The 11,904-nt window shown below is 38.3% G+C and overlaps 1 protein-coding gene across 1 annotated transcript; it reads right to left on the bottom strand.

Moving 5' to 3' along the window:
• Nucleotides 1-78: 78 nt before the first annotated feature.
• Nucleotides 79-11,303, bottom strand: mapk15 (mitogen-activated protein kinase 15). Its single transcript, XM_036566634.1, has 14 exons — nucleotides 10,781-11,303; nucleotides 9,019-9,117; nucleotides 8,858-8,887; nucleotides 8,333-8,423; nucleotides 6,769-6,899; nucleotides 6,517-6,680; nucleotides 6,271-6,410; nucleotides 5,733-5,790; nucleotides 5,371-5,508; nucleotides 5,114-5,219; nucleotides 4,441-4,774; nucleotides 3,693-3,826; nucleotides 2,511-2,663; nucleotides 79-567 (listed from the first exon to the last, which is right to left on the bottom strand). The coding sequence occupies exons 1-14, from the start codon at nucleotides 10,847-10,849 to the stop codon at nucleotides 376-378; spliced, it is 1,839 nt and encodes a 612-aa protein (XP_036422527.1). The 5' UTR covers nucleotides 10,850-11,303; the 3' UTR covers nucleotides 79-375.
• Between the last annotated feature and the right edge of the window lie 601 nt (nucleotides 11,304-11,904).

Raw genomic sequence — 11,904 nt, 5'->3', positions numbered from 1 at the left:
CAGCTCCTTCACAGACGCCCCTAGAATCACGCGTCCTCCTCCGTTACACGGTGACCTAAAAACACTCACACACTCGAGTTTCAAGCACAAGTTCTTTATTGCATCATCTTGACATCACAAGGATTTATTAGTTTTCTGTACAGTGCGCAAAGAGAGTACAAAGTGGAAGAAGAGCTGGCTTTCAGTTTTCAAGACAGCATCCATCTCACTGTGAGATCCTACAGCAAGTCCATCATGAAGAGTGACTATATTATCAAAACCCCATGACGTGCCATCACTCAACATACTGGACCTCCTTCTGTTAGAGGTGCAGGCCTCCATTTCTGCATACCGCCACCCCTGTAGGGGTCTTTAATGACCCAACTCCACTAGATTCTATATCTGCTGGCAGTTCTTAAGCAGATTGTCCAGCTCTGTCTTGTTGATGGTCCCATAGGCCTGAGAGTAGCTTCCCAATTTGGCTCGAGGATCTCCGGCAGCAGAGACATTAGAGTTGCTCTGGAAGACCTTTTTGCTAAACCTGGGAGGAGGTTTTGCATCCCGTGTCTGTGAGGGTGAACGCTGATTCTGCAAAGCCACAAAGACAGCAAGAGACAGAAAAGCATGTTAGAAGATTTTTTTACATTTTTTATTACAGTTCATGAGGTTTTTACTTCACATTTTCATTGTCATTTTTCACTTCATTTCAGGTAGTGATGAGGTTACCAATCTCTTTTGCAAGGCTGACCAGTTACAGAATTGTTCAGTGTCTATTTATTTCATTTTCCACACCAACAAATATTTTAAAAAAGATTTAATGTTTAAGTGAGAAATGGTGAAATGGATAATATGAAGTAGGGGGAACTGAGCAAATATCAGAATGAAACTCATCACCTACAATAAAACATAAGGGTCTGTGAGCACTTGCAATGTACTGTACTATCAAATGCGTATTGAAACTTGGATTAAAAAAGCGTCCACTGTAATCACGGGAAAACAATCTATTTCTGTTCATTATTTACCTACTTTATAAAGTACTACTGTAATGTAACTACATAATAACACTATAAGCTTTATGTTTTGTCTACGTTTTCAAATTACTGTAAATTAACTTCACAAGACCTCAAGAATTATCATCGCTGTCCAAAAAAATGTATTTCCATTGTTTCATATTTTTATTTTCTACATCATTTGGACACAGCAGTCGTTCTTTGCACTGTGTGAAAATTCCATGTTAAATGGGCTGATAGAAATTATCCAAAATTGATTAGAAGAATCAAAAATCTTTTTACATTAATTTACATTAAAAGTAAAGAAACTTTCTGTCATCTTCTGTAAAGTTACCATTATGGATATTATTATTACTATTATTATTATTATTATTACTATTATTATTATTATTTTGACAGTGACATTATGTATATGTGCCTTTTCCTTTATCTTATTCAAGACCCCACCAATTTCAATTACACCCATTTTTCAAAAATTTCTCCCATAGTTAAATAATTAAGATTTAAACAAAGTGCTCTGTTCTAGAGACACTTACCGCATCAGATCTGTTCACAGTGGTGGGAATAGGTAGCAGACGCCTGAAGTGGTTAATGCCACTAAAAGCTATTACATGACAGGTTTACATACCTTTACAGTTGCTTAAGACTTTGTTTTCTGATGGGTTTGATATATGCTTTTGATCGAAAACATATTTTTAAAAAAAATCCATTCGCAGCAGAGAGGGCACTATATAATAAAATAGTCCCCAAAGAAAACTTATTTACTTACTTTCAGATTTATCACTATTTTACTATTATCAACATTACATATAAAACATAAATCAGAAGACACATGTAGGTTTGTTAATCGTTTTGGACAGTAATGTAAGTAAAATGGCTATATTTATGTTGTAGACATAGCGACGCCTGGTTCCAATCACCACCACTTTAAATAAATCTGGGTGGGCTCCAGGAGCTGGTAGTGTGTACCATCAAAATCTAAAACATTTTCACTGAGATATGGAACCTCACTGTTTCATCTAATCTAATACATGCATCACATGCACAAAATGCAGTCAAGCTGCAAGGCATGACGATACAGAGATACAGCACTAGTAACAGGTGGCAGCGAGGCCTCCTTCTGATCTGTGACGAACTGGTAGGACGTCTCAATATGTCAGTGCTTTTTTGCCCTCTCTCTTGTGACAGTTTTCCAAAGATCAACATTTACTACAACTCTGGGTAGGCGAAAGGAGGAGTGATGCTGGAAGAGAACTGACAATAGTCCATAGGGATGTAGCTGATGTTATTATGGGTACGATTTTGTGATAAAAAGAGACAACAACTGTGTGCACTAATGCCATTTAAATACAGAGTATTGTAATTTCTGAAATGATTTTATATGTTAGTAAAATGCTCTACATATGCAGTGCAGTTTAATGTGCATTTAAATTATGACTCTGTTTTATCTGCATTCGTCAATCATTAAAATATAATGTAAGGTACTGATTTGTAAAAGAATGAAACACGTGGCCTACTCACCAGGCGAGCAGAGGTGACACACAGACCCGGGGACAGCATGGGCTCCTCCTTGCGGAGCAGAGGGTTGTTCTGGGGCTGTGAGAGGGTGAGGGAGAAAGAGCGGGTGCGTGCCACGGGGGCTGATTGACCACGCTGCTGACTCTGCTCTACACCCTAATAAACAAACAATCATCAATGATCAGACACACAAAGGTCTAGCTCACCAACAGGTAAACGAAGGGTGTGCATCTCTGATCTCACAAAAATTCCATTACAATTATTTAGCACATGATTAAATGCATCAAGAAATCTTAAATCTCACCACTGTTTGGTTTAATTCAATTTGAACAAGTGCTGGGGCTTGTCTCACAAAGCAGGATTTATTGCTTAGCCAGCTAACTTTGAACTTCGATCTAACCCTGGATTTGCTGTCTTACGACAGATCACTTTCTACTGGGATACACTACTATGGCAACTTATACTTCACACCTAACCTGCTCCTGAGCAGGTTAAGTTTGGGATTTCGGAATGTAAACAGCTCCTGGACCATTCAGGGCTTCTGACCTGTCAGGGACTGACAGAGGTGGACCTCTCCAGTCAATGTTTTTTTCCCTTTTTTTATGGAGTCAATCAAGTAAAGAACATCACTTTTTAGCAGAGGAAGCAAATCGCACTACATAGATAATAAGAACATAAAGCAGTTATTACTCCTATAAGCACTAACACTAACAGCACTACTTTTTACTGTTATAAATGTTATAAATTATCTAAATATTTATGTATATTTCTTTTTTCCTTCTTTGGCAGCTCCTCCTCATATTTCACACATTCCTTGGACAGGAACTCTTTCTCTGTTGAACTTGCTTTGTGAGACAGGCCCCTGCAGTGAGGTGCTGGTTGGTGCTGATTGTTTGCAAACTTTCAAACAATGCAGCTGCATTAGATTAATAATTTGGGACAGTCCATTTTGCACACTGACACAGTTTTGCACAGCAATACACCCCTAGCACATACTTTATTGATTATTATTAGAATCATGATGCATCAGTGCCTTTTTTACCAGGCAAAAAGGAACCGGAAGTGTTTATGATACACTTTTTATCATGTCAAAATAACTAAACTCAGTGCAGTCAAAATGCATTGAAGGCTGAGAGATAAACCTTTGGTCAGAAAGGAATTGAGAAGAGTGGCTTCAGGTCTCACCTTGTTAGAGTTCTCTGTAGGCAAGATGCTACCGCTGTCATGGTTTTGAGGTGGATGCACCATCTTTCTGCCAAATCGGTGATGCAGATGTTGAGGGGAAACGGAAGGGGTACTGGACGATTTGACCACACCATCTGGTAACATAAAAGATCAAGTATTTGCACACTGCTTGAGTGCAGAATTTGAGGTTTATAGACTATTAAGTAACCATTCTGTGATTGTTATTAATGTATGTGAGTATATGTGTTTGGGAGCCTGAGTTACAGTACTAGTACTGTGCAAAAGGCAGAGCTACACAGCTACACATCCTTTCAGACCCACAATGTTGAATTATCTTCTCACCATGGAAGAAAGGGAAAAACCTGTGGATTTTTTCAGATCTGATGCAAGAGTGGAGCTTGATTTTGTCCTATTTCTCTTTAAAGCTTTACATGCTGTTTATTGGGCAGTGACAGTTTTTGTGGTATACTAGATCTTGCATGGTTGTTAGGATTCAAATTCTGTGATTATCCTTTAAATAATGATCATCTTTTAATAATTTTTGGAACCCTTTTTACTTTACTTTCCATATCCTTATGCAAGGATGGTTTATTTTATATTTAATCTCCTTGGAAATATCTCCTAAAAAAATGAATAACTTGTACTTAACGGCTGTTCTGACTGGACATTTAATACATAAAAGCTGGTCTCTGACTTTTGCACAGTACCGTATGTAGTACAGAAATGGTTTATTTTAAGCAGGACTCACTGGACACATGTGTGATGGGGTTGTATGATATCTTGGCCATGCTGGGGCTGGTGGCTGGACTGTTTCTCTCAATGACTGTCTGAGCTTGCTCTTGTGTGGGGACAGGCTTGGCAACAATTGGTCGAGTTGCAGGATGGTCTGTTTTGTTATGGACTGATTTCTTTTCACCATCTCCATCCCCTCCCTCTGTGTCTTCCTTCCTACACTCTTTGTCTTGTCCATTGGCCTTATCCAGTTTGTTGTCTCCACTAACTCCACCTGTTTTCTCCTCAGCTTGCTGCTTCACATGAACTCGTCTTTCCATTTGGCGAGTGGCCCGTTTCTCTAGAATCATCTGTTCACAAGACATTTATAAAAAAAAAGGGTTATTGCCTTCTTGTGAAGGTTTGAAAGACCCACTGAAGTAGAACACAGCAGCTACCACTCAGCTTTGATAATGTTCCTATTAAGACTTTTTTGATATCCATTATTTGAGATCAGATGACCCAAAAAATATTTCCCTTTTTAATGTGCATTGGAAAAAAACACAAGCTTACTCCTACTCCATGACACAGCTCTTTTGTTGTCATAGCACACATATCACATGACTGATTTCACATGGAAGATTATGAAAGTGCGCTTAAGAGTAAAATATGAAAACAAATCAGGACATGTATGAGTGTGGTCACTTCACCTCATAAAGCTTGTTTCTGTACTGAGCAACGGAGAGCTGGACATCATCATCCACAGGGAGAATAACATCATAGTCCAGACTGGGTTCTCTAGCTGGATTGTGAAACCTAATATAAAAAAAGCAGGAAAAGTCATTAGATTCATTAATGTATCTGATATTGTGGTTACAAGATATTACTGTTACAAGAAATCACAAGTCTTTAAAATCCACAAGGTTTGCCTGTGGAAACTGTGCATTAGTAAAGTGATTCCATTTACTTGGCCACATAAGGGTGCTGAAGGGCTTGCTCTGCTGTCAGCCTTTTATCTGGGTTAAAGACCAGCAGGCGCTGTAGCAGATCAAGAGCATCTGGTGGCACTGATGGCTGTAGTAAGTCACCCAATGGAACCTGTGGCCTGGACACACAATAAAAAAAAAACGTATTCAACAATGTTCATGTTAGCTGCACCCACTAGGACATGTGCTGAGGCTATGTCATGATGACTGAGATTTAAAAAGGAGGAACCATAGTGAACTAAGTTCAGTAATGTATGTGTAATATGGTCATTTGTATATATCAAATGGCTAATAATAGAAATAAATCTTACATTACATTCAGTTTTAGATTTTTGACACATACCTAAGTAGCATTCTGTGGATTACAGATGCTCCATACTCTGATCTGATGGCCAAAACATCTGAAATGAAAGAAAACAATATAAAGAAATTAGACCATCCATATATCCCAGGCCTAGAGTCTTTTTTTAGGAAAATTAAATTTTTTTCAGGAAAATTGGGCAGTTTTGTAAACTTTAGACTATTCTTCAGATTCATCTTATAGAATGAACAAGATTTTGTGGTTTTGGTGATTTATAACAGTACCACATACACTGACAGGCCACTACATTTACTACATCTGCTTTGTATCTACACTCATTGTCCATTTTATCAGCTCATACATCAGTCCCCATTAACCTTCTTCAATGGTCAGGACCACCACAGGACCACCACAGAACCACCACAGAACCACCGCAGTGGCACTAATGTGGTGGTGATGTGCTAGTGTGTGTTGCACTGATAGAAGGTAGTAACAAAGTAGATTAACTTTATGAAGTGGCTGGTTGGTGTATTTTATACTTATACTAAAAAAAACCACTTGAGACATAGTGTATGATCACCCTCTGGCATAGGGTGTGGAATGGCACTCATGATTTTTTCAATCTGGTTGATGGTGGAGGTCCCAGGGAAGAGCGGCTTGCCAAGCAACATCTCCCCTAGAATGCAGCCCACGCTCCACATGTCCACCCCTTTTGTGTACCTATACAAAGAGATAGCAAAACAACTTAATTCCTTCAATGACAAAAAGCCGAATTCTATAGAAAGTCTGGTCATTTTCAAGAAGTAACAAAATGAAGGAACGATACCTAGAGGAGCCAAGAAGAATTTCAGGAGCACGGTACCACCGTGTTGCCACATACTCTGTCAGGGCAGGGTTCCCAGCATCTTCTTGCATCTGATAGAGGGAGCGTGCCAAGCCGAAGTCACACAGTTTGACGAAGCAGTCTGCGTCTAGCAGCATATTGGACGGCTGTATGAGAGGACACATGGAAAGGCTTATTGATTGTTCTGAAGCCTAAAGATTTGCCACTTAAAAATCCCTGCATATAAGAACATACCTTCTGGTCCCTGTGGATAACATTTCCTGAGTGTAAGTACTTGGTGGCTTTGAGAAGCTGGTACATGATGTAGCGCTTATGAATGTCCTTCAAGAGGTTGCCTTTCTTTATTACTGCATGCAGGTCGGTATCTGGAGATGTAAAATCAGCAGTTTTGATTGCTATCAAAGATCTTCTTCAACCAAAAGCAATCTTTCATTGCTCAAGATTTACCATTCTACGTTCTGTTCCAACACAGTAACACATTAACTACACTTCTAGTAACAAGGGCCAATGTGCATATAAACAAAGATGATTAAAGAATTGTAAAGTTTTAAATTGCTTCAAACGTCATTCTTCTAAGTACACGAGTCTGATCTTTCCCCTTAAACACTCCACTATGACACGTTTTTAAATAATTGGTTTTAGAGTTTATACTTTGCGGTTTTCTCCAACTTCTATTACTACTACACAATCAGTGTACAAACCTGCCACATCAAATCTGAGATCTCCAAAAGAATTCCATACATAATATGGCTATTTAAGACCGGAATACAATTTTGTACATTTGAGCAGGTATGGTCCACATCCACACACATTACCATTCAAAGGTTTGTAATCAACGTTTTCAATCATATAAAATCCAATTAAGTTGCAGATCAATGTATAAATGTATAAAGTTACGTTTAACTTCCAATACTGTTTTAAATACTTAGCAAGTAGAAATGCAATTTTGGTATATTTAAGAGGAAACTTTAAGGTTTAATCTTAAGACACGAAGGTTTATTAGATATAAAAGAATGAAGAATGATAATTTATTATTATTTGTTATTTTTATGGTTTCCTGCTGTATTCTGTAGGACTCCTGAAATTCTTTCTTTCCTAGAGTCAATATCCCCCCAAGCAATGGTCATCCTGTTTTATTCTTTATTTTATTGGTCAGGTATATCCTGGTAATGTTCTTCTAGGCCTGTAATTTTCAATTCCAGCTTGTTTTGGATGGTTGTTACCCACAGTCTTGTCCTCAGTAAGTTATAACAGGGTGACTGACAAGGCCAGTCAAGAATATTCCTCCTTGTGGCTCTGAAAAACTCTATAATTGCAGTGTGTTTGTAGTCACTGTTCTGCTGCAAGATGAAGCTTTGAAAAGCTTCGAGAAGCTTTGAGAAATCTAGTTTTGAGTACTTTTCACAGACTTTTCCCTGGCCCTTCTGCTCTTAACACAGGATCAACAGCGCTTTGTATCTTGTGGTAAACTCTTGGCTATATTCTTCTCTTTGGGGTAGCTTGCACTCATATGCTCACATACTGGAGATCTGTTCCTGATTTATTCACCATCAAGTGGTAGTGCTAGTCTGTAGTCTACCAGGCCACAGAATTATCCTTTAATCTTGTTATGGTGTTCTCTAAATGGATCCCTCACATCAGTTTTGAGGAGCCTAATATGGGTAACGTGAAAAAGCAAAGAGCCAAAAACGCTTCAGAAGGAGCCAGCAGCAAACAAGAAAAGGTGCAACTTGGAAAGAAGCCAATATATGTGGATACTTCATATTCTTGTCATAGACTGTAGACAAACAAGCCTTACCCATGTACTCAAAGACCAAGTAAATGTCTTTGTCATTCTGGGCTCGGATGACATTCAGTAATTTGATGATATTTGCATGATCTCCGAACTCCTGAAGGAAAGAAAGCAGGCAGAATTACATACGGTTGCACTCTTAAATATTCAATAAAACAAAAAATATGTGATCTTGAGGACAGCATCAGTAAATAATGCTGGAAGGCCACTGTTTGACATTCTGTGTATTAAGACAGAATTAAGTGCTCTATCACGTGATGGTATAAAGGGGTGGTTGCACTTCAGATAAAATGGACAAAGGTGAGAAGCACACAAACAGCACACAGCATATATACAGCGAATATTTTGAACTCAACAGCATCATATATGAACCAAAACCAAGATTAATGCCTGCTGTGACCACGTGGATAAAGCAGAACCATCTGGTGTTTGTAATACATCATGCAGGCACATTGAGAGTATCAAATAACTACTACAGATGAAGGAGTGGAGTGTGTGTTCAGTTTGTTCATGTTTACAGAGTGTCCTCACCTGAAGAAACATGATTTCTCTGAATGTTCTCTAAATAAAACCAAGAAAATGAACAATTAATAACTGAAGAATAAAATTATGGATAAGTACATGTATAAATATAACTGCCATATAATGTGACAGAAGCGTGCATAATATTATAAACTGTAACTTTCTCCGACCTGAGCATCAGTTCGATTCCTGAAAGCATCGAATATTTTTTTCACAGCCACCGTCTCTCCTGTTTTTCTATCCACTGCCTTCCACACAATTCCATACGCCTGTCATGAGAGAGGCAGAAATTACGTAATGATTACAGTACTGTGCATCAGTCAGAGACCACCCTTGATTTTTTAACATCCAGAAGATATTTCTGAGGATAGAGATCAGATATAAGACAATCCACAAGCATAAGAAAGTCAAATAAAAGAAAAAAGTAAATAATTGAAAAAAACAGGGGTTTCCAAAACTGCAGTTCAGAAAAGTATCAAAGGATTTGGAGCAAATAGGACTCCTAACAGCTGTGCAAGACCTGGGAGACCACCAAAATTGCCTCCATCAAATAAACAGCACTTAAAGCTTTCATCTTAGAGAGAGAGGAGAAAATCAAGATTGCATCAGATCTGAAAAAATCCACTGCTGTTTCTGTCCATCCTTCCACTGTGAGAACTCAATTTTCTGTTAAATATATATGTTGTCTTTTTTCTGATGCTGACAAAATTAATAATGTTTTGAAGATAATCTAAATAAATGAAATACTATACACAGTACTTTAAGTTTAAAAAAAAACTATTTAAAACAATGCTGTAAATGACACCTGTTGTCACACTTTGTATGCTGAAATTCAAAATCACCAGCATTAACTGCTGCAGTATTTAAGGGTGGAACGGAACAATTTGAGCAAGAATTTTCCCCTTCATGGATCATCTCTCTTTGTATAGTTCTGTTCTTATAGCTTGTTCAGGTCCTCAGTGATGTTCCTGTCTTCTGTACGATGAAAGCAAGCTACTGCTCATTTTAAAATCTTTGTTTGTGTTCATAACATTGTGTTCACAGTATCCTAATCACATGACCACTCAGAGCACAGAACAGAAAGAATGTCGGGAGAAAATGATATAAATTATTCTTGTTTAAAATGGAACTTATGTATTTAGCTCAGTGAGTTATTCTGCCTGTACCACTTGTCCGTCCTTTACACTGTAATCGTATGAAACAGGAGCCACGGCCCCTCCTGGTCCCCAAGGTACAGTCACAGGCAAATCTATGTGCACAGTAATCAACAAGGTTGCCACCTGGCACGTAGACGCTAAAGTTAGAGCTGTCCTGCCAAGCATGTAATAACTGGGATTCAAAATGGATCCTAAGAACCAAATGGTTTATAGATGTTATAAGGGCTGTTCTCCTACTGGTATGAATCGAATTCATTCAAAAGGGGAAATATTTTATAGCTACAGCTTTGTACGAACAAATGAGCTAAGACCTCTAAGCAACTTAAATAATAAAAAATCTGAGCGTTTAGTAAACAGGTAAGAAGGTACACTCTTAAAAAAGATGGTTCCTCAAGGGTTCTTTAGTGAAGACAGTGGTTCTATACAGAACCATGTACAAAGAACCAAATGGTTCTTTGCATGGTGAAATAGTTCTTCAGATTGACGGAGAATGTGTTGTAGGTTATATGATTCTCTACAGAGCCTTTTTGAAAATGGTAGCACCAAAAAGGGTTCTTCCATTGTACAATCTCGAAATCGTACACATACAACACATTCTCCTTCAATCTGAAGCATTTAAGCATGCAACCGGTTCTATATAGAACCATTTCCTTTACTAAAGAACCCTTAAAGAACTATCTTAAGTATAGCTTACATAAAATGAAAACAGCAATAAGAAGTATGGCTGGGTAAATAAGTGTCATTCTCTGGCTACAGTAACAAGGTTTAAACTCACCCCTTTTCCTAGTCTTCTCTTGATTTCATACTTCAAGGTGATGTGCTCTTCCACTTCCGTAAGGTTCATTTTTTTAGAGTTCTTTTGTTTACGCTGTGACAAAAACCGTCTTTCTGACCATGTCAGAAAGCATTCACAGCAGGTAGCCGCTGTAACCTTAGCTACACTTTCTTGTAGCACAAAACAGTTTGAGTCTGAGACAGAAAGTTAGTGCTAACTCTTCTCAGAGCAGTGGACGCTCAGCTGCAGAACTCAGCCCAGAGCGCCCAACGCAGCTCCTCAGAACTGTTACGGTTCAACCAGCCTGCCAACGGTAGTTAGCTTTTAGCTAGCTAGCCGCCGCGATTGGCGAAGGCTACAAAAAACAAAATTTGCAAAGTTACCGGTCAGTTAGTATTGCTGCTGCTTTTCTCGACATTCTGGGCGACTATCTACTTCTTCAGACGGACATTCGGGTGCTGGCTGAGAACTGTAAACCAAAGTTTCCCTCTCCCTCGATAACAGCAGCACAGTGCAAAGTCTCGCTCCGCTTCGTTTTGTAACTGTCGCCATGGAGACGCAGCCAGACGGCGCCACTTAAAGGAGCCACAGTGTAAAAACTGGTAGCGTTTTTGTGATTTTATTTCTGAAAGATTTACATGCTTCATTTTAAAACTTTTTTTCCAACAGTGGTCCTTTAATAAATATGACTTCTCTTACAATAAAGTGAAACGATTTTCTGCAACCAAAGAACAGAGAAATTAAACTGTAAATCATTCCTGTTGACAATTTATTGAACTGATTTACTGATTTACAAATACTAGAAAAATTAAACTGTGATAAGACAAAACAAATCTAAGACAAACGCTTTATAATAGACTTGTAATTTATAAGGATTTCCTTCACCAGATATTGTAAACCCTCTCATCATGTTTCTCTGTAAAGATGTGAAGTGCTGCAACTTCAACACGAGTGTAAACATGTTTAAGTTGCCAAACACAAGCAATGACTTATATTGAGTCTATTAGATTCCTATAATTAATACAAGATTTGTTGTTTGAGTGCATTTTTGCAGCTTTGCCAAAACCCCACAAACCATTACGTTCACAAAGCAGCTGTCTACTTTCCACGCCAGTGCAGGCCAT

This window comes from Colossoma macropomum, unplaced genomic scaffold (genome assembly GCF_904425465.1).
Source record: "Colossoma macropomum unplaced genomic scaffold, Colossoma_macropomum, whole genome shotgun sequence".
In the NCBI taxonomy this organism is placed as follows: domain Eukaryota; kingdom Metazoa; phylum Chordata; class Actinopteri; order Characiformes; family Serrasalmidae; genus Colossoma; species Colossoma macropomum.
The sequence above is the reverse complement of the archived record's forward strand: the minus strand, read 5'-3'. Positions and strand labels throughout refer to the sequence as shown.